The 22598-nt window shown below is 33.5% G+C and overlaps 2 protein-coding genes and 1 long non-coding RNA gene across 3 annotated transcripts in view; 1 reads left to right on the forward strand and 2 right to left on the reverse strand.

Annotated features, from left to right (window-relative positions):
- LOC111700261 (solute carrier family 2, facilitated glucose transporter member 6-like) overlaps positions 1–6562 on the reverse strand; it is a 10956-nt gene extending 4394 nt beyond the window's left edge. Inside the window, exons 1-7 of the mRNA XM_023471139.1 lie at positions 6428–6562; positions 5259–5325; positions 4561–4645; positions 4353–4406; positions 3749–3800; positions 1669–1727; positions 788–910 (exon numbers count right to left, since the gene is read on the reverse strand). Of these exons, the coding sequence (XP_023326907.1) occupies positions 788–910; positions 1669–1727; positions 3749–3800; positions 4353–4406; positions 4561–4645; positions 5259–5325; positions 6428–6562 (575 nt within the window). The remainder of the gene's footprint in view (positions 1–787; positions 911–1668; positions 1728–3748; positions 3801–4352; positions 4407–4560; positions 4646–5258; positions 5326–6427) is intronic.
- On the reverse strand, positions 6516–12636 carry LOC111700236 (facilitated trehalose transporter Tret1). The gene is made up of 8 exons (XM_023471103.1): positions 12589–12636; positions 11816–11852; positions 10976–11030; positions 8766–8824; positions 8428–8464; positions 7576–7653; positions 7306–7371; positions 6516–6901 (listed from the first exon to the last, which is right to left on the reverse strand). The coding sequence occupies exons 1-8, from the start codon at positions 12633–12635 to the stop codon at positions 6810–6812; spliced, it is 471 nt and encodes a 156-aa protein (XP_023326871.1). The 5' UTR covers position 12636; the 3' UTR covers positions 6516–6809.
- Positions 12637–16903: 4267 nt separating this feature from the next.
- On the forward strand, positions 16904–21879 carry LOC111700255 (uncharacterized). The gene is made up of 3 exons (XR_002764949.1): positions 16904–16993; positions 20505–20559; positions 21778–21879. It is a non-coding gene; the product is annotated as an uncharacterized LOC111700255 (long non-coding RNA).
- Positions 21880–22598: the final 719 nt, after the last annotated feature.

Below are 22598 nucleotides of genomic sequence, written 5' to 3' on the forward strand. Positions count from 1 at the left end.
TAGATACAAGCATACAAACCTCTTTATATCTGCTATAAGTGTAGATACAAGCATACAAACCTCTTTATTTCTGCTATAAGTGTAGATACAAGCATACAAACCTCTTTATACCTGCTATAAGTGTGGATACAAGCATGCAAACCTCTTTATACCTGCTATAAGTGTAGATACTATGCAAACCTCTTTATACCTGCTATAAGTGTGGATACAAGCATACAAACCTCTTTACACCGGCTATAAATGTAGATACTATACATACCTCCTTATACCTGTTATAAGTGTGGATACTATACAAACCTCTTTCCACCTGCTATAAGTGTCTGCTATAAGTCTAGATACAAGCATACAAACCTCTTTATATCTGCTATAAGTGTAGATACAAGCATACAAACCTCTTTATTTCTGCTATAAGTGTAGATACAAGCATACAAACCTCTTTTTACCTGCTATAAGTGTGGATACAAGCATGCACACCTCTTTATACCTTATATAAGTGTGGATACAAGCATGCAAACCTCTTTATACCTGCTATAAGTGTAGATACTATGCAAACCTCTTTATACCTGTTATAAGTGTGGATACAAGCATACAAACCTCTTTATACCTGCTATAAATGTAGATACTATACAAACCTCCTTATGACTGCTATAAGAGTAGATACTATACAAACCTCTTTATACCTGCTATAAGTGTGGATACAAGCATACACACCTCTTTATACCTGCCATAAGTGTAGATACTATTCAAACATCTTTATACCTGCTATAAGTGTAGATACTATGCACACCTCTTTATACCTGCTATAAGCGTGGACACAAGCATACAAACTCCGACAATAGATGAAGAAAGAGAAGCAGGAAGAACTGTATCATTCCAGTTGAATATACCATGGAAAAACGTTTCAACAACACTAAAAACGAATAGAAATTATGTATTTAAAAAAATATTTCATGCTTTAATGATATGTTTGAAAAGTTGATTGGATTTCACTGAGATCTAACCAACCACTTTTACGTTTTTGTAGCTCTTTGCATATTTTAACATTGCCACAAGCTTGTTTCTAGTTTAGTTTAAATGGAGTAATTAGCAAAATACTGTTTACGCGTGAGAGCGTGCACATCATGGTTCGCAGTCATATTATGAAAGGCTTTTGAGTTTGTACTGACCTGATTCCTGTTTATCATCATAACCAGGAATATCAGGTTAACCTGATTCCGCAGAGTTTATCATCATATCCTGGAATATCAAGCTGACCTGATTCCTCAGAGTTTATCATCATAACCTGGAATATCAAGCTGACCCGATTCCTCAGAGTTGGTTTATCATCACAACCAAGAATTTCAAGCTGACCTGATTCCGGAGAGTTGGTTTATCATTATAACCCTAACTAACCTGATTCCGCATAGCTTGTTTATCAACATAACGAGGAATATCAAGCTGACTCGATTCCTCAGAGTTGGTTTATCATTATAACCCTAACTAACCTGATTCCGCATAGTTGGTCTATCAACATAACCAGGAATATCAAGCTGAACTGATTCCTCAGAGTTGGTTTATCATTATAACCCTAACTAACCTGATTCCGCATGGTTGGTTTATCAACATAACCAGGAATATCAAGCTGAACTGATTCCTCAGAGTTGGTTTATCATTAAAACCCTAACTAACCTGATTCCGCATAGTTGGTTTATCAACATAATTAGGAATATCAAGCTAACTGGCTTTGTCTGGATTCAACCCGTAGACAATATATACAGGATATAAAGGATGAGCTTTTAACGACCTGAAACTCTTCTACATTAACGTTTAAAGGGTTAAATTGCATTTTTATCTTTACGGCTGCAGGCAGGGATGAATCGTTTTCGTTTTTATTGAAATACGATCAATTCGTTATGAAAATGAAGACAAAAAAACGAAGAACGAAACGACCGTTTTTTAAAAAAATCGTTTAAAAATGACAACCCTTCATTAACGATCTTGCTAACAATAACCCTTTGTTAACGATCGTTAACGAAGCGAGGATGAGAGAAGAAACCGACCTGAAGGGCATTGGTGCTTGTTATTGAGTAGTTTTAAAGAAAAGTTTTAGCTCCCTCACTTAACTTTTTAGGAATTTATCCTCGTTGAAAATTGATGACATTTTTTGCTCATTTTAACTATTTTTTTCTCTTTTAAACTTTTGTTTTGCTCATATGAACTATTTTTTACTCATTTTAACTATTTTTTTGCTCATTGAAACTACGATCCAAATCTATATCCGACATTTGATAAAATCGCATGTAAGACGACATTCATAATCGCCTTAATGAATTTCAATAACATATTTATTAATGAAATAATAAATTATGTACTGTTGTCTCTGAAGTCTCATTCGTTGTGGGTAACTTCAAACTTGCAGTGTGCTACATACCAGATACGCAACAAAAACTATCTTTTGTTATTTTTAACAAATTGAAGAACAAATTGAACAACAAATTGAAGAACGAAATAAACGGGGAAACATCGATGAAAGGAAATAAAGTTTTTTAATAGTTTTAAACTTAAAGGAATGTTGAGTTTCTAGTTATCAATAAAGTTTAGGTACTTACTAGGCCTGTGTGTTCTGTTATTCTAATCATCCGTTAGCAAGGTTCAAAATAATAAACGATTTTTTAGTTAAAATGTTGCTTTTCTTACATATAACACTAGAAATTAATGGAATTACACAAATTTTGAAAATCAACATTTTTACCAGCAATATTTTTCAATTTTGGCCTACCAAAACCTTTCCTGAAATCACGTGGGGTACAAAAAACATGATTTAGCCGTTTTGAGTGGCGTATGATTGTACTCAAAACAATGATACCAGATACTGGATTACCCACAAAAGATGAGACTAAAAACTTTTTAAATATGACGATCTGAATGCTAAATTTTAACTTCTGTATTCATTACAGTCTTTTAATCATCTAGACTAATTAACAAGATAGAAAACTGTATGTCGTCTTTTCAAGATTATGGGGTTTTTCGTTCACAATAACCCAAAGGCAGAAGCTAAAAGGAGTTACGCGCATGGTCCAGAGAGAGAGCCTTATTTATGCCGCATGCGCATAACTCCTTTAGGCTTCTTACTCAGGGTTATTTTGAACGAAAAATCCCCTAAATCTTGAAAAGACGACATCTATTGTTCTATCTGTTATTTTAATTAATCTATGCTTTTGATGGTTTATTTAAAAAGCCTGTTTTTAAAAGCAGGTTTGTAAGAAAAATAACTTAAAAAAATTACGTACAAAAATTCTCTAATATCTCATCCTTTTTGGGTAACCCTGATCTGTATATTTATTACAGTCTTTTAATCATCTAGACTAATTAACAAGATTAAGATAGAAAACTATATGTCTCCTTTTCAAGGTTTTTGGGTTTCTCGTTCACAATAACCCTGAGGTAGAAGCCCAAAGGAGTTACGCGCATGGTCCAGAGAGAGAGCCTTATTTATGCCGCATGCGCATAACTCCTTTGGGCTTCTTACTCAGGGTTATTTTGAACGAAAAACCCCCTAAATCTTGAAAAGACGACATCTATTGTTCTATCTGTTATTTTAATTAATCTATGCTTTTGATGGTTTATTTAAAAAGCCTGTTTTTAAAAGCAGGGATGTAAGAAAAATAACTATAAAAAATTCCGTACAAAAATTCTCTAAAAATCTCATCCTTTTTGGGTAACCCTGTAGATGATTTGAATAGTTCAATAAAGTATTGTCCAGGGTTTCCTTAGATGCATCACAGTACGAGGGGGGAGAAGGAAAAGGGGATTCATCAGCTCTACAGAGGTTTATTTTACTTAAAGAAAATGAACCAGGGTTTCATTTTATAATTAGGCAGGGTGTCCTAGTTATTAATTGACGACTTTTAAACCGCTTTAGATCTTCACAGATTATTTATTTATTTATTCTTTTAATACACTCGAAAATTTCCATCGATTTTTAAGTCGTCTTTTAGTTCCCGCGTTTATTGGGACACCCTGCAGGTGCGAAGGAGGGTTTCATGTAGCTAGAAGAAAATCTTAAACCCAATTTTTCTGGAAAGTAAAGTGCGTAACACATATAGTTTTGTAGAAGGTGGAACAATTTTCATCTGTTTCGATGTTTTGAGGCAACATTCCAACTCTTATTGGTCAAGGAATAATCTACCCATAAAGAGATTACACCTTTTTCAACTTATCAGGAATTTTTCCGTTTTTCTTTAGCAATTTAAAAAATATATATTTTACCAAAACTTTTGATGCAGGGTATTCTTTAAAGATCTAACGTACTGCGAAGAAATATTTTTATATTTAGGTTTTAAAGTTTCAGAAAAATGCTGTAAAAATCTTTCCTAAGAGATGTTTCTGTCAATTCTTCAATTTCATGCAGAACCAACTCCCGATCCCTTAGACAAAATTTCAAAACAATTAGATGCGATCTGATAAAGGTTGATATTTTTTAAACCTTATTGTATTCAATCAACACACATTATCTTAGTTTACCAGGGTCAGTAGTCAATTTACTATCACAGTCCATGATCCAAAGTGTAACCTTGTTACCTGAGCCAAAGTGTAACCTCGGTTGCAAATTCAATCCTTCCATCACTAATCAACCAGGTTGGAGAATCAGGGAGAAGGAATATAGCTGAATAAAAAAATGTCAAAATTGTAAATAAAAAAAATGAATTTACTTAATTTTTATGATCGAGAATCCTGAAACCTCAATTAATATAACATAACAATTTATTGACTTTAAAGGGACTGTAAAGGAAAAATGAAAGGGGGTATAGGCTGAAAGCTAATCACTTTAGCTCTTGATCTAGATATATTTANATTATACGAAAATTCATATATGTAAAATTTTGAAAATCTGAAACTTAAATCACGTGACCAGAACTATCACCAATGGCAGAGCAGTATACTGGTCACGTGTCTCCGCCTGTATCACGTGACCACTTTACTGCACTGCCATTGGTGGAATTTCTGGTCAAGTAATACGGACGTATTAATAAAATTTCGACATCCATCTTGTGTTTACACTACCGTCCAGAGTCAGTACACTGCAGTTCAAAAGATGCGTACACTTCTAAAATAACTTTCGTTGCATTACATCCTTGGTACACAGTATTTTTCCAACATCAACTTGAATTTGGAAATTGTTCCCTTGCATAGCATACACAACACATACATTCCATACATTACTTTAAAAAAAAAAACATCAAAAAATGATTTTATTTTAAACTTCACAATTGTATTACCTAATATTAGAGTGAAGATAGGCACTAAAACTGCAATAAATGCCAAAACATCCCAAGACAAGAAGATCTGAAATTAATAATAAGTTCAACTTAATTTTTGAAAATTTGATCATCCAAAAGCCTTCCCTGGGGTCACCTGAGGTCCCACAACAAAAAATTTGGGCCCCATCAGTTCAGCCGTTTTGACGTTTTTCGGATACAAACAAACAGAGACCCAGACAGAAAGGCAGACAAGAAAAGTATATATAGATGAATATAAATAGTAATCTCTGTTTGGATGTTTGATCATAACTCATGAACCGCATGATCGATTGGCCTCAAATTTTGATTGTGGAACCCGGGAGAACAAAAGGAAGGTTCTCAGCTTGGTTTTAAGTTTCTAAATTGAGATGGTTGACTTTTTCGGAAAACTCGAGGCAAAGCTGGGTTTCCTAGCTGGTATTGAATATTGTAAAGAAGTGAGTGTTTAATTAACAGAAAAAGATTATCCAGGAAGATAATAAAATCTTTTCTCAATTGATTGATTAACCATTGATTATCCAGAGCAGAAAACTTTTTTTATTTAGTTCATTTAGAGACTGACATGTCAAATTAACAACAGTATCAAGGTAGAATCGAGATATCTTCGTTTTTCTATCTTAAAACATGTTTAATTCTATCAATTTTCTTTTTGTTTCTGTTGCGTAAATCTACAAGTATTTGTAGTGACACAACATTTCAAAAAAGACAATTTCAAAAATTTAATTTTTTCTCAATCCCAAGGTATACGGTAAATGAAAAGTCATGTATAACAAATATCGAGTAACTTCTGTAAACCTGCAGTACGTTGTAAATTCTGTAAACCTGCAGTACGTTGTAAATTCTGTAAACCTGCAGTACGTTGTAAATTCTGTAATTCTGCAGTATGTTGTAAATTCTGTAAACCTGCAGTACGTTGTAAATCATTCTATGTTTGTAAACTTATACGTAAAACCCATTATTCATTTGAACTGTGTTTCAAATAAAAAGCCAGTATGTTTTAAGAGTTGATCTCAACCAATATTAGTTCTATCTGATGTCCTTGTCTCGAGATATTGATATGATATGGAGATATCTGGCATTATCTGAACCGAAAGATCTCGTCTCTGGTTAATTATGTAATATCTAATTATCTAATTATGACTAATTACCCCTAATGAATACATGGAGAGTATTCCCAAAACAACGCAGCCCTGGAATATAGTTCCAAGAAAACCACGCAACCTCGGTAAATCTGATTTATTTCCGATGATTACGCGGTTAAATTGGGAACGACTGACTTCCATTTTATACTTTCCCATTAGAAACCTTCAAGATACCATATATGAATGTCGTCTTCTATGAACCAGTCCCGATTCCCTGGGTTTGCACTACTCATGCAGGGTGCATATACTTAGTTCTGTCTTAGGTAAAATACAATGGGATAAGATTGTTTTTACTAGTAAAAGCAAAAGTATATATTTGTCTCTATTAAAATAATTTTGAAAACTATTCCGGTTTCGTTAAACACCAACTCGATTATTAATCAAGGTTTTAATACATTTTACAATTTGTAAACTGTCCTGTGAGAATTCGACCAATATAAATCTGCCAAAGTTGACCCGCAAGGCTGATACACAACCAACCTGTTCAAAGTTTACCACGTGGAAATACTTTAAAATCAAGAGATTAAAATGCTCCACACAATTTTCAACTTTTATCTTTGTCGTCTTCATTCAAATTTTTCAAGTCTTAATCCAAATTGGGTTATTTTGTCTAATATAGATGGGGGGGGAGGGTTCCACCACCCCCTAAATTTAAGCTCTGAAGCTTAATTCATAAAAAAGTTATTAACCATTTTTGCCGTTTGACAGTTCTACACACTACCCTATACATCAAAGAAAAAAAACTTTTAGCAAAATTTGTTCACAACTATAAAGTTTAAAAGTGAAGTTTTAGCGTTCTAAGTTATGTATAAAAACCCAAGGGGGAAGGGGGTCCCCCCCTACCCCAATCGATGAAAGGGTTAAGCAAAGAACTTTGAACTCTCCTATACACATTGGCAGGGAGGATAGAATCACAGTTAATCTTCTTCCCAAGCAGTCCATCAATATACCTGGAGTAATCAAGGGTTTATGTTCATATTGGTCAACACAGGGTGACCCACCAAGAATGAGACTTGAAACTGTACAGTGTATTAGACATTATTATAGTGACCGAACATTTGTAACAAACAATAAAAACAAGATATAAGAAAACAAACAGAATACGTTCCCGACAGTCGTCTCTAGTCTCATCCTTAATGGTAAATTGTACCAACCTGTAATAAAGACCTGAAGAATAGCTCCTAAGGGAAGTGCGGCTCCTATCCAATCCGCTTCAGAATCCGTTATATTTCCTACTCGAAGTGCACTTAAATCAAAACTGCCATGACAACTTTTAAGACTGGATGGGCTTCGAAGTGCCGCAACACCATGGGTTTTGATTTTATCTCGCTAACTCAAGTATACTTTTTTTTAGCCCTGTAACCTGTAAAGCTAAGGTTATTAGCTTCAGTTAAATAAGAAGTAATTGGAAAAATTCTTATCGAGTTTTGCGCGAGTGCTTATATATACATTTTTAATTTTTTGTCACCAGATCCGTAAACATGGGACTGGAGGGATATGCCCCTGGAGAAGTAAAAACTGTGCTTTTTACAGGGTTTTAGCCCTCTCCTCTTCCCTGTTTAAAGTTTAAGCACCATCCCTGGACAAATTCATGCATACTTTTTGATAACATTTATTAAACCAATTTGTGGATAATTTAAAAGTATTAAAACTTAAAGGGAGTGTAAGCGAAAAATGAAAGTGGTGAAGGCTGCAGATTTCGAATTATATTTGATATCGATCGATGCTAATTTTACTTCTATCTGTTGCGTCTATAAGGTCGGAGAAAAGGATTAAAAACTACTCATACCGAAGAACGCAGGATCCATACGGAGTTGGATTATTCCGGCCTGCACTCAGATCGTTTATCTCTCTTTCATTTTTCGCGAACACTCCCTGTAGGCTGTAAGAAGGAGTCAATATCGCGAACACTCCCTGTAAGGAGTTAATATCGTTTTTTTCTTTTGTCATTTCTCTGTAACAACTTCTTTGAAACTCTCAGTACTTTTTGTAACCTTGATATCTACCTCCAGAAAGTTTGGTGGAGTTTATACTGGACACATTCTAAAAATAAGGAAAAATTTAAATAATGATTAATAAACATTGATATATTCAACTTGATTAAAGATACATGTTAACCCAGCACAACAGAAAGCCCGGTTTTACACCAAAAGAAAGGGCTATGTGTATTTAGGAAAAGTCAGAAAGTTTCAACAGTCAGAGACCAATTAAGTATGACTGTTATGTAAAAAAAACTACAGAGGGGATGGGGAAGTCTCAAATTCCCCCCCCCCCTGCAGGAATAGTGTTAATTGAATGAAATCCATTTCTAGTTTCTGGAAGACGACTTTTAATCCTGATTTACCTGGAATTGCTGTATAGCGGGTGAAACCCAGCCCAAGCATAAACCCATACTCAGGCCTCCTTTGTAATAAAAAAGATTTAGATTTATAAAACACATTTGTAAAGTTTAAAAGAAAGGAGCGTACTCAGGAATTTGTCCAGGCGGCTTAAATTATGTTTCTTTAATGGGGGCTCAGCACCCGTTTGGGTCTGAAAACCCCCTGGAAACTGTAGATCTTACTGAGCCCCATAGCCACCTCTGGATAGGAATTTCCTAAACCATACAGTGCGTCGCACAAAACGATTTATCTATTTATCTATAGTTTTCGTTTTACAAGAACATGAAGTTAAAACTTTTACATGAAAAATATAATGATAAGCAGAAAACAATGGAAGATGAAGATAACGTAATAGCAATACTTAATTGTATTAGATGTTGTTACATAGCAAATAGTATTCTTAGGAAAAGAATACTTTAGTGAAATAATATCCGTTTACTCTAGCTACTCTGTTGTTCTTGTGCACCTCATGCTCAATGCTCATTGGACTTTTTAAAGTTATAACTTTTTCTATTTCACAGTTTGCTGAGTACGGCTAGTCAAAGATTCATTTACGAAAACGGAAGTATTACATATTAACGGAAAATCCTGTCAACGAACAAAAAATGAACGAAGAAAATCGTTGTTGTTTGACATGAAACTGTTACAATTGCATGATAAGGTCTTTACAGTTTTCATATGGATCTGCAGAGTCTGCATGGACTGCTATGAAAAGTTTAATCAATTTAAAAGATTTAAATAATTTAAATAATTTAATCAATTTAAAAGATTGCGCCAAATGTAAAGTATCACAACGCTAATTTCTATTACGGACTTAATTATACTTTCATGAAACTATTGTGTACTTTATCATTATTACTTACTTCATCGTGAATTTCATTATGAACGTGCTATAAAGTAATCATCGTGCTATAATGTTAAATTAGCTATATATTACAGCAATTGTGCTAGAAAAGTTTGATTGGTTCCCGGATTTTCTCCAAAAAATTGAGGATATTTCAAAAATATTTTTTGTTCTATTGAAATGAAAGTAAAATTGAAATCAACTTTTTATTTTGACTTCTGCTTTGATTCAAATCTTCTTTGATCTAGAAACAGCCATTGAAATAAGACAAGGCAAGTACACAAACGTTTCACAAAATTACCTATAATACTATAATTATAGCACGAAGCTCGAGACAAAATTAAATCTAAAAAGACTTAAACCTTCGAGATATAGAGAAAATTTCTGTCCAATTTGTCCAATTAAAACACTACGAACCAAAAAACCAAATAGTTTTTTTGTATTTATTGAACTTTAAACCACTTGGTTTTTAGCTGTATAGTTTCAGGAAGTTATCAGCAAAATTCTCATTGATTACTTCATGAAGTATAACATAGTCCCAATTCAACCTTTAATACATCATGCGTCAAGAGTCTCATTTGATCTTTGTTATCAAGGTTCCAATGCAAGGGAAGTTAATTGCTGTCGCGTATACTCTGAGTACATAGTGAAACCAGTTCTCTCTGGGCGGAATTTGTAAACAAAAATAGATGCATCAGTGTTCGTTTAGTATCCGAGGAGGTTAATAGCATTAAATTTTAATAATTTTGATAATTCACATAATAGTTTCCTATGACCAGAATATTTCATTAATTTCTTAATGTGAAATATGGATCCCATTTCAGGCTGTGTCATCCGTCTTGTGTTTACATTACCGCCCAGTGACAGTAAACTGCAATACAAAAGATGCGTACACTTCTGAAATAACTTTCCTTGCATTAAATCCTTGTTTTTTATTAACTTTTATCATGGTTGCAGAAAGACTGAAAGGAGCCGATACTAGTCCCAACCCTTAAATTTATGATTCTTAATATTCCAGGAAGGGGGGGGGGACAGGAATTCAAGAAAAAAGCTAAATTGTCTTTGAAGTCTTAAACTTTGTGGTTATCCCTATATATATAGAATTCACACCATAGTTTCAGTAGAAGTAAATATTTCCATTTACTGATAGCGCCAATTGAAGGATTCATAACTTTGATTGGATAATGAGATAGATAGAAAGATAGATGTTACCGCCATACTTTTTCTATTGGTTCAGAATAGACAACAAACACATGACTGAACCCTGATTGGATCAGGCGCTAATGGACTCTGCATACTGGAGTGTTCCCTCCCTCTCTGGTTTAGTACCTGTGGAAGCCCCTAGAGTAACAAACAGTTGTCTCTTCCAGGCCTTTTCCCCATCCTAGGCAAATATTGAAAAAATTTTCTTGCTACATTATCATTATCATTATGCTGCAACAAACTTAATATCTCTAAAGCCTTCTAAAACTTCCAAAATGTTGAAAGGTAAAAACTTAATTTCCAAAAGTTTTTTTTTAAATTACTGTCATTGTATTTTCCAGTGAACTTACATTTAAAGATTTACAAGAAAATTTTTTTTTTAACTAAGAAAGTGTTTAATTTTGACACTTTATTCCATATTGTTTCTAAAGCAGAAATGCGCAATACACTTTATAGAAAATCCACAATGGAAATTAACCAAATTTCAAGGATAATATGATGGATATCTGTTGCATTGTTGATAACAGGCAAAGGTTCTGAGTACCTGTTGTGAATCCGAAGTGCACTCTACGGAGTGTTACTTGAAATTTGAGAAGATTATCCCATGAAGATTATCTTAGGTATAAGATCCTTTAACGTCAACGTTTAACGTTCACGTTACATAGAATATATCCAAACGTTTCCTATCATTGTAACGTAACGTACAAAAACTTACATTTTACGTTACGTTACACTATCGTTGACATCTCTACTACTGAGAGTCACTTGCAATGTTCATGCATTCTTGAGCAAACAAAGTTTGAGAGGGTACATGTTGTTAATCGGACCAACCAATTGACAAACGGAGGGTCACTTGAAACTACATCAACACTCCCTTTAACATTATCAAAGGAGTAGTTGCTAAGTATCTACAAAGGACATTTTTCACCCTTGAAATAGGAATATAGTTGAGAACCCCCATCAAACCTTAGCTCTGTGTATCAGCTCCTCTTCCATTCCATGCCTAAAATAAAAAACTTGATTTCTTCACTATATCTACTCCAATCAAGTGTGTAGACCTTAGATACTTTGAACTATGAGTTCTGTTAGACCAAATAATCAAAGCTTAAAATATCAAAGGTTTAACCTTCATGTTCCAAAGATCTAGGAATTAGAAAATTTGATTCTGTGGCAAAACCTTAATTCCATTCCTTTATTTAAAATTGATGAATTCTGACGTCGGGTTTCTGCGGCGCCTCAGATGCGGACAAATAAATATTGGCTTTTAGAAATATCACAATAATCAATTTAGGGGTAGAAGTTTTGCAGGATTTATAATCAATTGGTTTTTTTTTTGTATTATAAAAATGTCAGTTCATCGACTAATAACTACAAAACATTTCTGCATCAATGAGACCCACAAAACTGTAAAATAAGAAGACGACATTTAAGCAATCTTATAATGTATTGAATTGTGTTTTATGCTAAATAGGCTTGCCACCCAAAATTCAACTTATTACTTTTTATAGGACAATTACTGTGTTTTATGTTTATTGAACTACTTAAAATCACAACTCTAAGCCTTAAAGTTGTCTTTCTATTCCACAGTTTTATGAATCCCACTGTAGATATATGAATTGCTAAAATTAAAAACCATCGTAATTAGAAATATCCAAACGCCTTACCTAGTTGAATATCCAAGCGCCTTACCTAGGTGAATATCCAAGCGCCTTACCTAGGTGAATATTCAAGCGCCTTACCTAGGTGAATAATCAAAAAAATCATCAGTTTCTGCGCTCTCCGCCATTTTGTCTAAAATTGATAATGCAAAAATAATCAAAGATTTTGGTTTTATAAGACGCCCGCTTAGTATTACAATTTAAGCAAATAAGTTCGTTCCCAAATTAATCTTCCTGGTTCATTTTTTCTAAATGATTACTCTCCATGTCAGGGATAGCTTTTATTCCAAAATTTTAAGATTTAATTATAAATTTTCTTGCTTCAGATTTAAATATTTTGAAGTTCTTCTGTAGAAAGTGTTTGAATTTATTCTATACATCACTTGCTGTTATAAAACTACTAAGATCTACACAAAACCCCGTTTAGTTTCATGCGTATTCTGTCCTAGCCACAGCACTCAGTTCCTTTACAGCTATTCTAACCTAGCCACAGCACTCAGTTCCTTTATAGCTATTCTAACCTAGCCACAGCACTCAGTTCTTTTACAACTATTCTGTCCTGGCCCCAGCACTCAGTTCCTTTACAGCTATTCTATCCTAGCCACAGCACTCAGTTCCTTTACATTTATTCTAACCTAGCCACAGCACTCAGTTCCTTTACATTTATTCTAACCTAGCTACAGCACTCAGTTCCTTTACAGCTATTCTGTCCTAGCCGCAGCATTCGAGTTCTTTTACATTTATTTTTCCCTAGCTGCAGAACTCAGTTCATTTACACTTATTCTTTACACCTACTCTATCCTAGTCGAAGCACTCGAGTTCCTTTACACCTATTCTATCCTAGCCGAAGCACTCAGTTCCTTTACACCTATTCTATCCAAGCCGAAGCACTCAGTTCCTTTACACCTATTCTATCCAAGCCGAAGCACTCGAGTTCCTTTACACCAATTCTATCCTAGCCGAAGCACTCAGTTCCTTTACATATATTCTAACCTAGCCACTGCAGTTCTCAGTTCCTTTACAGCTATTCTGTCCTAGAAGCAGCCTCGAGTTCTTTACACCTTATCTAACCTGGCCACAGCACTCAGTTCCTTTACATTTATTCTAACCTAGCCAGTGATGTCAGTTCCTTTACAGCTATTCTGTCCTAGAAGCAGCACTCGAGTTCTTTACACCTATTCTAACCTAGCCACAGCACTCAGTTCCTTTACATATATTCTAACCTAGCCAGTGTTTTCAGTTCCTTTACAGCTATTCTGTCCTAGAAGCAGCACTCGAGTTCTTTACACCTATTCTGACCTAGCCACAGCACTCAGTTCCTTTACATATATTCTAACCTAGCCAGTGTTGTCAGTTCCTTTACAGCTATTCTGCCCTAGAAGCAGCACTCGAGTTCTTTACACCTATTCTAACCTAGCCACAGCACTCAGTTCCTTTACATATATTCTAACCTAGCCACTGTTCTCAGTACCCAGTATTTGATCAATTATTCTTTCCTAAACAAAGCGCTCAGTTTCCTTGTTTACAGAAAGCTTTACTGTTCTAGCCACAGTGGTTAGTTTTTTTCATCTCTTTTTATTGCCTATAGCTCATTTGTTTTTGTTTTAAGATTTTGCTCTTCCTAAAACCACACCAGACAAATACTTTACATTAATTTGACTAAAGCACTAAGTCAAGACTAAAGTTTTTTAGTTTTAGTGTGAGATAAGGTTTTGATATATCAACATGGAGTTGATAAATTGATGATATTATCAAATCTAAAAATATCAATTCGTTAGATAAACATTGGTAGTAATTAATATCCCAGGGAAATTGTTAAAGACTGGGAGAGGGGGGAAATGGGATTGGAGAATGGGGGGNGCTGTATATCTACTATATCTCTAATCATTGTTTACCCTGTATACTATATCTCTACTCCATGTATATCATGTATATCTACTTTATATCTACACTATGTAAACCCTGTGGCTGTATATCTACTATATCTCTACTCTATGTATATCTGTATATCTACTATATATCTACTCTATGGATATGTAATTGCTAGTCCCTAGGGAGTGAATATTAATCAATGTCTAACACTAAACTCTGAAAATCTGTAAATATTTATTTTTGTTAATATTACAGAATATTTAATAGTAATTACAGTTAATATGCAGCTTAAATAAATAATACTTAAGAATGAGTAAATAGTCAAACTGTTTAGAATATTTGATGAGAAAGAAAGGAAGAGAATAACACTTCTGAAATTTGCAACAAAAAAAACTCGAGTTTCTGCACCGTGTGTGGTCAGACAATGGTTTTAAGGGCACAGTTGTAAATTTGACATCTGGAGGATCACTTGAAATTACGGAACAGTCCTCTTAAGAAGAACCATTGTTAATCTGTTTATAATGAAGATTCCATAAGATTACGTAAGGGTGTCCCTGTATCTACACCAATACAATACTATAAAGTAGTTAGAGATGGGCGCGTTCCGTTCTATCAAATTCGTTAACGACACATTTTTTTAGTCGTTAAGTAAGAGTTGAATTTGTTCCTTAACTAAATAATTGTTCATTTTCTTATCAAAGTTATTCTTTGTTCAGTAAATTGTTTTTTTTTCGGTTAAATTGTAAAACCATTCGTCAATTAAAGTTGTGTTTTCAGTAAAAAGTTAGGTCGCAAACAATTTTTAAATCATTTGTGAACAATGTCTTAAAATCTACGATTTAAAATATTTTTGCGAATGCGAATGATTTTAAAGATTTCAAATCGTTTGTTGAAAATTTTTTTTTCTTGATCCACTTAGTTCGTCCATCGTTGGTTTTTCTGAAACACATATTTCACGAAAATTTCATTTGTTTTGAAATTTTCGTTAAAACAAAAACAATGCTCATCTCTAAATGTCTGCAGTAACATTTTCCGTTCTTTCTCAAAGTTTCCGTTCATGAACGATCTCAATTTTATTAATATATTTTTGTTAACGGTGCCAGCTGTTAATCATCCGGTAACGAGTATTTCATGAAAAAATAGCTGAAACAAAGAAATTGAGTCTTTGCCACAAACTTTGCTTTTCTAATCCCTACAGTTTTACAACCCAATGTCGTAGACCTCTGATATTTCAAACGAAGAATTCTTTTAGACCAAATAATCTTAGTTTGAAATATCAAAGGTTTTCAGCATCAAGTTACAAAGATTCGCTGATTAGAAAATTTGAATTTGTGGTAAAGACTCAATTCCTTTAAAGACAAAATACAAAAACATCAAAATATAAAATTCAGGGGCGTACGAGGGGGGGGGGGGGCGNACAAGTGAAAGTGGGTCAAAACAAAGATTTAGTTTGCTTCAGGCAAAAGCAGTCATTCAGGCAGTGTGCCTGAGGACTCAGGCAGTTAGTATTAAAGCCCGGTTTTAGGCCTAAAGGGAGGGCTTTGGGTATGTAAGAAAATTCATAAAATTTCAACAGCCTCAGACCAATACTTTTTGAATTATGTAAAATTTGTAACTTGACCAGCAGGAATAGGGTTAATATTTAAAAACGTGCCATTACAGCATAGAGAACCATCAAAGAAAAAGAAGATAAATTTTCAGTAATAGGAAACCACACGGTCCCCCAGGCTTAAACACTTCTGTTATAGATTTGGAATTCCAAAAAAGTCTTTGAGTGTCCAAGAAATTAGATAAAGTTCAGATTTGCTTGAGTACCAGCACATGTAATACAAAATACAATCAAAATTTAGTACACAAACAGAGTACACAAAAATATGGCGCAAGATACATGACAGAATACAGGAAACAGGATATAGGATCCAAAAAAATACAGAATAAATTATTCATAGAAATACATGATACAAATAAACATATTCATATGTTTGTTCAACTACAAAGCACGAGATAATACAAATAAAAAAATCACAATTTACTATGTAGTTTGGACCCGCTTAACCAGAGTAGGTTGTTTTAATTGGTTGGCTCACTATAAACGAATGAGAATTGCAGATAAAAACAATGTACATTGAACATTTTAAACATAAGAATGATGATAAATCAGGAAAAAGGTAAGGAGGAGGTGAGGGAGTATAAGGAAAAGGGAGGATACTCAGCGTAAGGGTTGGAACAGAGGGTAACGTTATTAGAATCATGTTTATGAACTACAGGGTGAAGAAGATAGTAAAGACTAACTAACTAAACAGGTATCAACAATTGAAATACAGAATGTCGGATTACAGACACAGGATACAATTATACGTACATGGTTCCAAAAACAAAATAAAGGATACAGACTTCAGAATACAGGGTGTATGATACAAGGTTGGGCAGTGAGCACCAGTTGCTGATTGTGTATCTATCTATCTGTGATACTGGTTGAGTGGTGGGTGAGTAAGATGAGAAGATAGAAGAACTGAGAGAGAGGGTTTTCTCTTCTGTTAACGGAGGAGCCTCCCTTTACTCTCCCAACATTCACCAGAACCCAGTAGTTCCATATTAGTACACGTAGTAACAGGTTAGTAGATTAATAGATTAATAGAATAAGAGATTTATAGATTAATAGATAAATAGATAGGTTTATGGATTAATGGATTAATAGATCAAAAGATTAATAGATTAATAGATTAATAGAGATTGATAGAATAAAAGATTAATAGATTTATAGATAATATTCATTTCTTTCCTTCAATTTTTATTCTATCCTCTTATTCTTCTATTCTCTTATCCTTCTATCTTCTATCCTTCATCTTTCTATCCTTCTATCCTTCGATCCTTCATTCATTCTTTTCTTCAATCCTTTTAATCTCCTATCCTTGTATCCTTGTATCCTTGTATCCTTGTATCCTTGTATCCTTGTATCTTTCTATCCTTCTATCCTTCGATCCTTCATTCATTCTTTTCTTCAATCCTTTTAATCTCCTATCCTTGTATCCTTGTATCCTTGTATTCTTGAATCCTTCTGTATCCATATGCACAAATATACAATTAGAGTTTAATATTGTTTAACTTTTAAAGCCGGAACTTAATGTTTTATGAATCCACAGTATACTAGCCAGGGTTTCCAACGCAATTGCGAGCCCTGTTAACTCCGCGCAATTCGGTGCAATTCGAGATCAGTTGCGCGCAATTTCGTGCAACGGAGTTCCGATCGGAAACCCTAATACAAGCTTAGACTTTAGTTTTTAGAGTTTGTAATTTTGAGGCTGAACCTTGATGAGTTTGGGGCTTGGAGTTTGATTAAAAGTTAGCTTTTCGGACTTGTAGTCTTGCGTTTAGAGCAGAATAGTTTAAAGTAGAATAGTTTAGAGTAGAATAGTTTAGAGCAGAATAGTTTAGAGTAGAATAGTTTAGAGTAGAATAGTTTAGAGCAGAATAGTTTAGAGTAAAATAGTTTAGAAAAGAATAGTTTAAAGCAGAATAGTTTAGAGAAGAATAGTTTAGAGCAGAATAGTGCAGAGCAGAATAGTAAGAATGAAATGCACAATTAAAATATCATTTAATAAAGAATAAGATTTCATTAAAAGGGAGCTTTTTTATATTAGATTACTTAACATAATAAACATAAAAATTAGGCTTGATAGCATCTTATTACAGCCATTTAGGATTCATTCTTCCTGATAGTTCAGAGCTGTAGTAATTAATGAACAGGATTCAAACCTAGGCTAAAATTAGAAATATAATAATATATAATGATAAAGATACGTTTAACTGATTTCAGATAGTTGAAATAAATTCAAATAGTTTAACTGATTTCAGATTGTTGAACTGATTTCAAATAATTGAACTGATTTCAAATAATTGAACTGAATTTAAATGGTTTAACTGAATTCAAATAGTTGAACTGATTTCAAATAGCTGAACTGATTTCAAATAGATTAACTGAATTCAAATAGTTTAACTGAATTCAAATAGTTCATCAGATTTCAAATAGTTGAACTGAATTCAAATAGTTTAACTGAATTCAAATAGTTGAACTGATTTCAAATAGTTGAACTGATTTCAAATAGTTTAACTGAATTCAAATAGTTTAACTGATTTCAANATTACCTCAAGGCATGAAACATGATGTATAGTAAAATCCTGAAATATATTAAAATGTTTTAATTTTTAATATCACGGCAAACTAAACTAAACTCCACGAAAGATTAAAATCCTTTGTTTTTCATCATATCTTCTTTAATTGAGAAGAATAATTTGTAATTGTTTTGAACTGCTGATATCCAACCAAATAAATTTGCTTGTCTATTTCTTATGCGTAAAAAGCAACGAGATCACAAAGTCATACATTCGACCTTCTGCTCCTGGGTCTATAACTAAAAAACGAAATGTTCCAACTTCAAGTTTCAGCTGAAATGTCACTTTTGACTTAATTCAAACCTGAATTTTAACCCTGGGGTTTTGATCGGACAAACAAACACACAGACAAACAGAGATTACAAAGTTTTATTGTACAACAAGTGTTTCTAGTATGTACCATGCTCATCAAATGACAAAACAGCTGTTTTATTGTACAACAAGTGTTTCTAGTATGTACCATGCCCATCAAATGACAAAACAGCTGTTTTATTGTACAACGAGTGTTTCTAGTATGTACCATGCCCATCAAATGACAAAACAGCTGAAACAAACTAATTTCAGAGAATATTCTGTTAGAAGGAATCAAAAATTGTGCTCGCTCCATTGCAATTGACTTGAACTTGTTCGATATATCGAACAAACTGATCCATGGCTGGACGATTTTCAGAAAAAAACTGTGAGAATAGGCTAACAATGATTTCTTGCACTTCGATCAAGCTCTGTAGAAAACTTTAGTTTTAACCGCGGAAAAATCTCCGGGTTCTTGTTTTGTTCTCTGGGTTCTTGTTTTCTTCTTCTGATTCTTGTTTTGTTCTCCTGGTTCTTGATTTTATTCTCCTGGATCTTGTTTTGTTCTCCTGATTCTTGTTTTGTTCTCCGGGTTCTTGTTTTGTTCTCTGAGTTCTTGTTTTGTTCTCCTGATTCTTGTTTTGTTCTCTGGGTTCTTGTTTTGTTCTCTGGGTTCTTGTTTTGTTCTTCTGATTCTTGTTTTGTTCTCCTGGTTCTTGTTTTTATTCTCTTGGATCTTGTTTTGTTCTCCTGATTCTTGTTTTGTTCTCCTGGTTCTTGTTTTTATTCTCCTGGATCTTTTTTTGTTCTCCGGGTTCTTGTTTTTATTCTCCTGGATCTTGTTTTGTTCTCAGGGTTCTTGTTTTGTTCTCCGGGTTCTTGTTTTGTTTCTGGGTTCTTGTTTTGTTCTCTGGGTTCATGTTTGTTCTCCGGGTTCTTGTTTTGTTTCTGGGTTCTTGTTTTGTTCTCCATGTTCTTGTTTTGGAAAGTGAATAAATTCTATTTGAATCCAGTGTTGTACCAGGAGTGTAACTTGATAAACCTACATAGTTTGTGGAACCCTGAACTAGGAATACTGTATCTAAGAGTGGAATATTCATTACACAAGATTCAAATCCTTACTCTTACTCCCTTAAAGGGACTGTATAGACGTAAGTTCATGCAGCTCTCCTTTCATTGTGAGTGACATGTTTGATTCACAACTCGGTCAATAAGATAAAAGTTTTAAGGGGCCAATAAACACACTATTGTATATCGTTCACGTTACTTTTTATAAAAGAATCTATCTATCTAATTAGACTCTAAAACGTAATTTTTTTTTATTTACAACTACTTTACAGAGAAGTTTAGGGAACTTTACTTTACCAAGGGTTCCCAAGACCGATTTTGCTTGCAAAAAAACAAAGCGAAGGAGGGATGTTTTTAGTCAAAATTAGTTGAGGAAACCCGTTGTTAAGTGTATTTTAAATAACTTGAAAAAGTAGTTCTCTTTATTTTACTTAATTGTTCCAAGGGACTTAAAGTAACCGCGGCACTCCTCTGTTGGATAAATAGTGGTAAAAATAATAATTACATCAATTCTAAAATTGCTAGTTGATAGTTGACAGTTGTAGATAAGTTTAAAAGCAATATCAAAAAAATATATAAAACTTTGTTTTTAGAATGACTGCATTTACTGAAGCAGACCGTAGAAAAATTCTAGAATCCCTCACTCAGGTAAATTTTGAAAAAAAATATTTTTTTATTATACTTTCTTGGATTTTTAACCCTATTCCTGCTGGGGGGTCAATTTGACCCCCCCCCCTGTAGTTTTTTTTTACATAACTCAAAAAGTATTGGTCTGAGGCTGTTGAAATTAAAATTTTGCAAAAATTTTTGCATATTTGAAATGGCATGGTCAAGGGCTTTTCAAAAATGTATAATTTTTTCATTTTTTGGACAAATTTTTTTTTGCAAACATTTTTACTATATAAAAGGATTTTGCGATAAAAAATTCAATTTTTGCAAACTTGCAAATTTTTTTGCAGATTCTAAAAGTAGAGCACAAGAGCTTTCTAATGATGCATCATTTGTCATATTTGGACATAAAACATGGGATTTAGAGGGGGGGGTCAAATTGACCCCCCCATCATATCCTGGTTTTCAAGTACCCCAGCAGGGATAGGGTTAAAAAAAATTCCATGAATGCTCTCCTTGATGTTCTCCTTGAATTGTATGCTGACGTGTTAAATATATAAAAAGTCTGATGTTGAGTCTGAACTTATATAAATGCTAATTCATCTCTCTGGATATTTTCTAATCTAATCTCACCAGTAGAGATCCAGATTTGACAGGGGGGGATTTTAACCTTCCAACCCACATTCACATTTGCCCTTAATCGTATCATTTTGGTTGATGTTTTCAATAATAAAAATCATTTTAAAAATCAATCTCTAAGTAATTTCATATTTAAAAAAAATATATCCTCTTTCTTACTCTGGTTTACATGAAAATTACTACTTTCGACTTCGGTTTCTTATAATATCATTTCATATTTTCATACGATTGTAGGCGAAATATCAATATAATGAAGACGTTTTTTTTGAAGTTTCATTGTTAACAAGCTTTTTTAGAATTACATGTTTACAAGCAATTAAAGAGAAGTTTTTTTTAATTGACAGCTTCTCTTTGTTTCCATTTTTTGTGCAGTTATGCTGCTTAAAAAGCTTAATATAAATCAAAATTGAAATCGAAAGTCTTCTTAATTGTATTAATATCATCTTAATTTCCATTTTCTCTTATTCTCTAGTTAAAAACTGTTTATAAGATTTTTTTAAAGAAAAAAAATTGTTTTTAGATTTTGTTAAAGTAAAAAATTGTTTTAAAGATTTTTTTTAAGGTAAAAAATTGTTTTTAAGATTTTTTTTTAAGGTAAAAAATTGTTTTTTTTTTAAGGATGAGCTGGAAACTTTCAAAGAGGCTTTCACAGTCTTTGATAAGAATAGGGATGGGACTATCACCACAAAGGTAACAGAAGAGAATAGATACTTGAGGTTGAAACTTTTGATTAGTTAATTCTTACAGACAGCACTAATCCGTAGAATTTGTATTTGTCAACGAATTATGTTTTGCTTAGGTAGGATATCACAGAAGCCACAACATCCTAACTTGGCTTAAAAGAGATCGCAAAAATATACGTCAGCACAGAGAGGTTTCCGCTGTAGATATTTATTGTTTAGGACTTAAAGAAATGCAGAAATGTTGAACCCTGGAACGTATAATAAGAAAAATAATTTTTGTTTGTCGATTTCTTAATTTCGTGGTAGCAATTTTAAAAAATCAGAGTTTGTGGCAAATACTTCGATTTCTTCAACAGTCTGCGTTCACAATTCTATTTCGAATGTTAGATAAATCAAGTTAGTTTGCTTAATTGAACAAAATATGTGGTAAAAAGCTTGCAGTATGTTTGTACAATAAAGGTAATATCCAGAACTCATGTAGGGATAGGAGAAGGAGCATAACAATAACTAACCCTGAGACAGAAGCCCAAAGGAGTTCCGCGCTCTCTTTCTGTCCTTTAATTCAACGCTGCCTTCGCAGACCTCCTTTGGGCTTATGCCTCAGAGTTATTCTGAACAAAACCCCCAAATCTAGAAAAGACGACATCTAGTGTTCTATCTGTGTTGTTATTAATCTATAAGGAGGAGGAGGAAGGGAAATGAAGAATGTGGAGGTTATTTGTTTTAGGAAGGGGAGGGGGGCTGGATATGAAGAAA

This window comes from Eurytemora carolleeae, unplaced genomic scaffold, assembly GCF_000591075.1.
Source record: "Eurytemora carolleeae unplaced genomic scaffold, Eaff_2.0 scaffold86, whole genome shotgun sequence".
NCBI lineage: Eukaryota > Metazoa > Arthropoda > Copepoda > Calanoida > Temoridae > Eurytemora > Eurytemora carolleeae.